Here is a 5,724-nt window from a genome sequence, read left to right as displayed (position 1 = left end):
TGTATGTATGTATGTTTCTGCTCCAGTCTGGGAGCTCTGGAGTTTTGGGGAGTATGGAGTCAACCCCCTAATTACCATTACTCCTAAGTCTGTTCTGATTTGAAATGGTAGTTCCAGTCTGGTTCCTGTCTTTGGGGTAAACAGATTTCCCAGTGGTAGAGGAGGTTCCTGTTATTCCTGGCAAAGCCAAGGAGAAGATAACTCCTCCAAGAAAATGATACTCTGTCATAGAACTTGCAGTCAAACTAGTTACCAATCATCTTTCAATGCTTGTCACTGGAACTTACTATGGCAACCGAGAGTGGCAGGTGTTGGAAAAACTTTTGTCACTTCAATTCAATGACACACAAGTGTATCAATATCATTTCACTTTTTGATCTGTTTTGTATTTTATGAAGTCCTATGATAATGGATATCTGTGCATATGCAGGTATGTATGAGAGTATATCAGAACAACCTAACTGGATGTGAGATGGCTATCATTTGACAGGATGAGGCAATCATCTTTTGTGTATTTATACTTATAATGAACTTTAACTAATTGCTATTCTTCAAATGTTTGTCTCTTTAAAATCAAGATGGCAACCAACATCACAAAATTCCTGCTACCATTAATTCTTCTGGTATTGGCTTTCAAGGCAAAACCTTCTAATGCATTTACTGGTATGTGTGTCTGTACTAAAGTGAAAATAATTGCAGCACGTTGGAGTTCTTTTAGACGTAGATTTATATATGGGGCGCATTTCAGAAGAGGAGAGTGCTTCAAATCACTTCGGACTACATCTTCCTACGTCTTTGCTCTCGGAAGAAACGGGGTAAGGAACGTTTTTACATTTCTTCGTGCCACTTGTCAACAGTTTTATCTATTTATTCATCATTTATAAAATCTGCTTAGAACTACTACTATTGGTTCATCCCATAAATAATGCTGTTTTTTATACTTCTTCTGTTTTTCAAAATTAAGAACAAAGTTCTTTTTTAATCTAAAATATACTCTCCTTCATTTTCTACAATGCTCTTCCATCTATCTGGTGGACTTGCAAGGCCCCTCTTCCAAAATTCACTTGTCCGTGATGAAAAATATTCCTCCAGCACTTTTCTGACCTCCTCTACAGATTCATATTTTTTCCGTCCAAATGATTTTGAAGGCAGTGGAATAAAAGATAATCAGATGGGGTAATGTCCGGCGAATACGGTAGGATATCATTTCCCATTTAAACTGCTCCAACCTTTGGAATGTCGTCCTCGCTGTATGTAGCCAAGCATTATCCTGATGGAAGAACACTTTTCATCTTGAAACCAAAGATGGTCGTTTTTCTTCTAGCGCTGACTTAAGCCACTCAAGCTGGGGCAGGAGATCTCCTTTGTTATCATTTGGCTTGGGTTTAAAAGTTCAAAGTGGACTAAACCTTTCATATCTCACCAAACAGATCATAACACCTTACATAGGTGAAAAACTTCTTTAACCTGGTGTCTTGGTGTTTCTCCTTTCCCTACCCACTGTCTTCAGTGCTTGACATTTTTATAGAGAACTCATTTCTCATCACCAGTCACTATTCGGTCCACAAAAGATTCATTCCTACAGAAATACCTAAATCACTGCAATGGTGTGAACAAAGGTGAATTGGTGTGGGAGTCCTTCGTGCAACACGGCTTTCCGCAGCTCATCTCATTGACACAGCTAAAGTCATGGGTCAAATATAGACCAAAGTTGGGTGTTTGGCATCTATTGGGTTGTCCGGAAAGTACGTGCTAATTTTTAAAGGAAAGAGAAAGGTCAATAAATACTTGCCATTACATTTTTAATCAACCAAATATGAACCGTTTTGTTGTACAATGCGACTTTCCTTTAACTTGAAAATACCCTCTTCCTAGAACTGAGGTGGTTTCATGGCAAATAAGTCGAAAGGGAAGCTACTATAAATTGGCACGAACTTTCCAGACAACCCAATAGAATGTCGCCAGACACTCACTGCATTGTACCAGCTTCACAAAACCATTAGCAGGAAAACAACCCAAGATTTCTATGGGTGATTAGTTGAGGGTGTGAGCATCAAGGAGAACAGTCTGAGTAGTCTCTTCTGGAGGATTTTCAGGTTGAAAATCATGGGCAATTTCCAAAAGTCTTTGGCATGGCAGTGCTACAGAGAGGCATTGCCTGTTTGAGATAAGTTCTTCAGGCATGGAAGAGCCAACAGCTGAACCTGACCGAGATGCTTGCAGGAGGATGAAACTGTCCTGCACACAATAATTTAGGGTCAGAGAGTTGTGGGATTGTGTGGAGCAGCAGTTGTCACGTGTGAGACGAATTCAGCCGTCTGCCAAGTATATAGTGAAGATTAATGCATGACTTTCCATTAGCAGAGAAGGAAAGCAGATCTTTCTCTGCGTAGTGGCTGTGGCAAAAGAGGCTGTGTGCTGAACCCGTCTGGAAGGTTTGAAGACAGGCACTTTCCTATTTGGCCAAGTCCTCTTCAATTTCTTCAAATGTAATTTGAAGAGGAAGGTGCTACCTTCTAATGTGTTTATCAAAAAGATGGTCAATAGTGGCAAGGCTGGAGAGACTGAATGGATCTACTCTGAATATGCTTTTCTAAGCAGGAACTAAAAAACTGGAAGAGGGCACTTTCTTGGGGATGGCAAAGTAAACCGGGATTTTTGCGTGAGGCTTACCCTGGATTACCTTAAGTGGACTGTCCCGCTATTACAGATTCTAATTATTATTTATTTATTATTTCTTTCTCTAGTTTCTATTATATATATCCTGTTGTATCCTTTAATGTGGTAGTTATCTCCCTTCGACCGATGTAAACCCACTCCCCCATCGGGTTTTGTTTTTGTAATCTTTATTTTGTTTTGTTTTTGTGTGTTGTAAGTCGTCCTTTGATATTATCCTCCATGTCTTGGACCCTTGTTGCCAATAAAAGAAATCAGTTATTATTATTATTGTTATTGTTGTTGTTGTTGTTGTTTTGCAATATCCTTTTGAAATTTTCAGGGAGATTTTATTTGCTAGCGAGGATAATTGATAACGAAGATATTTTTCAGTAAATATAAACCCATATTGAAAAGTAAAGTTTTACCCCATCTTTTGAATATAATATTGATATAAGCCAGAATCAAATACAAATCAATATTAAAAATTACAAATTCAACTTCCCTTTACTGAAAAATACCTTTTATTTTGTTTTGTTTTTGTGTGTTGTAAGTCGTCCTTTGATATTGTGCTCCATGTCTTGGACCCTTGTGGCCAATAAAAGGAATCAGTTATTATTGTTGTTGTTGTTGTTGCTGTTGTTGTTGTTTTGTTAATATCCTTTTGAAATTTTCAGGGAAAACTCATTGTTCTAACAGTTGATCTCAAATCTAAGAAATGTCCTCAGAAACGTAAGTAATTCCAAATAAAATACTACCATTTTCTTCAAAATTTCCACTGAAGAAGAACTCTACATTGTCACATAAACAGTTGGAAAGAAAAAAACTGAAAAAGGTAAAGAGACATTGAGTATAAAAAGAGATAAAAGACAGGATAGTCACCAGAATGCAATTCAGCTTCAACTATTCTGAGCAGGACAAATTTTCAGATCTTCAGGTCTCTGGTCTTTCCTGTCTTGCTATGTAGTTGCAAAACTTGGCCAATGCCTGAGGCCTTTTGGAGATGCCTTAAATCCTTTGGCACCTGCACATTTTGTAAGAATATAGGTTACCATTGGTCAGATTTCACACCCAACCAATGATTCTACTCAGAAACTGGGATTTGTTCTGTTACCTGTATGATTCAATGTAGTGTCAGCTCAAATTTTTTGGTCATGTTGCTCGATTTTCAGAATCAGATCTTTTATTGTGTTCTCTTCTCTGGTTGGGGTGATGGCTTCTGTTGGTTAACCTTATACTACATGGTCATGGCAGACAAAAAAAGTATCTCGCAGAGATGGAGTGTGGCTGGGACACTGCTCAGAGATTTGCCCAGGATGAGCCAAGCAAATACTGACAGATGATGGACGCAGAAATGTGCTGTAATAGCGGCCCCACCATCACCACCACCTGATCATCCTCATTATCCTTGTCTCTTTAGAGACAATATGGATGGAAAGATGTCTTTCCACATCCAAATTTACATGAACGTATTAAATATGATCATACATGCATATATTTCACTCAAATCTGCTTTTTGTGTCTCTAATTAATATACTCGTATGCATATTCTCATGTAACTGTACTTCTATGAGAAGTGTTCTTCATTTTAACTAAAGTTACTCATGTACAGGAGTAGGTACCGCCAACTACCAAAATATATTCTAATCGAATATATATATATATGAACAATTGCAGCATGGAAGGTGTTTATAAGCCATTTAAGAAACACACAAAAACCGTTAGATTCACTTCAACATTTAAATTTAATTTGGCATTCCAGCACACGATCTCAGATCAGGTTGCTTGCTATGCAAGTACATCTCCGTAATATATATATATATATTATTTTAGCCTGGTACTTATTCTGTCATCTCCTTTTGCTGAACCACTAAGTTATGGGCATGTAAACTCACCAGCACTGGTTGTCAAGTGGTAATGGAGACGAACACAGACACACAGACAGAGGTTTTGACAGCTTTCTTTCAGTTTCTCTCTACAAAATCCACTCACAAGGCTCTGACTGGCCCAAAGCTAGAGTAGACGACACTTGCCCAAGGTGCCACACAGTGGAACTGAACACAGAACCATGCAGTTGGAATGCAAGCTTCTTACTACACAGCCATGCCTATCTTTTTTGTTTTTGTTCTTATTTTTATTTATTTATTTATTTGCATTCATATTGTTTCATGCCCAAGCATACGGAATCGGACTGAATGGAAAGCCAGAAAACCGAAATCAGTGACACAACTGAAGGTCCCTGCTGAGTATCTCATTGTCCATCATTCAGCTACTGGTAGCTGCTTCACAACTGAGGATTGTGACAAGTTAGTGCAGAGTATCCAGACCAATCACATGGATAACAGAGGTAAGAAAATCTGCAGTTATCCTCCTCCTCCTCATCATCATCATCATTTAACATCCATTTTCCATGCTAGCATGGGTCGGATGGTTTGACAGGAGCTGGGAAGCTTGGAGAACTGCACCAAGCTCCAGTCGTCTGTTTTGCGGTGGTTGCTATGGTTGGATGCCCTTCCTAATGCCAACCAGTTTAGGATGCCCTTCCTAATGCCAACCAGTTTAGGATGCCCCTCCTAATGCCAACCAGTTTACAGAATGCACTGGGTGCTTTTTACGTAGCAGTGGCACAAGTGCTTTTATAGGCGTGGGCATAGCTGTGTGGTTAGGAAGCTTGCTTCCCAGCTACATGGTTTCGGGTTCAGTCCCACCGTGTGCCACCTTGGGCAAGTGTCTTCTGCTATAGCCCCGAGTCGACTGAAGTTTTGTGATTGAATTTGGTAGGCGGAAGTTACTGCTGCATGTGTATATGTCTGTGTATGTGCTTGTGCCTCTCCCAGAGAGTGAGAGAGAGAGAGAGGGAAATTTATATATATATATATATATATATATTGGCTGTGTGGTAAGTAGCTTGCTTACCAACCACATGGTTCCGGGCTCAGTCCCACTGCGTGGCAACTTCAGCAAGTGTCTTCTACTATAGCCTCGGGCCGACCAAAGCCTTGTGAGTGGATTTGGTAGACGGAAACTGAAAGAAGCCCGTCGTATATATGTATATATATATATATATAT

At 39.3% G+C, this 5,724-nt stretch overlaps 1 protein-coding gene across 1 annotated transcript in view; it reads left to right on the top strand.

Moving 5' to 3' along the window:
* The window catches only part of LOC106880754 (peptidoglycan-recognition protein 2), a 47,788-nt gene that overhangs the window by 38,271 nt on the left and 3,793 nt on the right, over positions 1-5,724 (top strand). Inside the window, exons 2-3 of the mRNA XM_052977099.1 lie at positions 3,333-3,387; positions 4,833-5,002. Coding sequence (XP_052833059.1) covers positions 3,374-3,387; positions 4,833-5,002 — 184 coding nt within the window. The 5' untranslated portion in view covers positions 3,333-3,373. The remainder of the gene's footprint in view (positions 1-3,332; positions 3,388-4,832; positions 5,003-5,724) is intronic.

Source organism: Octopus bimaculoides, chromosome 27, assembly GCF_001194135.2.
Source record: "Octopus bimaculoides isolate UCB-OBI-ISO-001 chromosome 27, ASM119413v2, whole genome shotgun sequence".
NCBI lineage: Eukaryota > Metazoa > Mollusca > Cephalopoda > Octopoda > Octopodidae > Octopus > Octopus bimaculoides.
The sequence above is the reverse complement of the archived record's forward strand: the minus strand, read 5'-3'. Positions and strand labels throughout refer to the sequence as shown.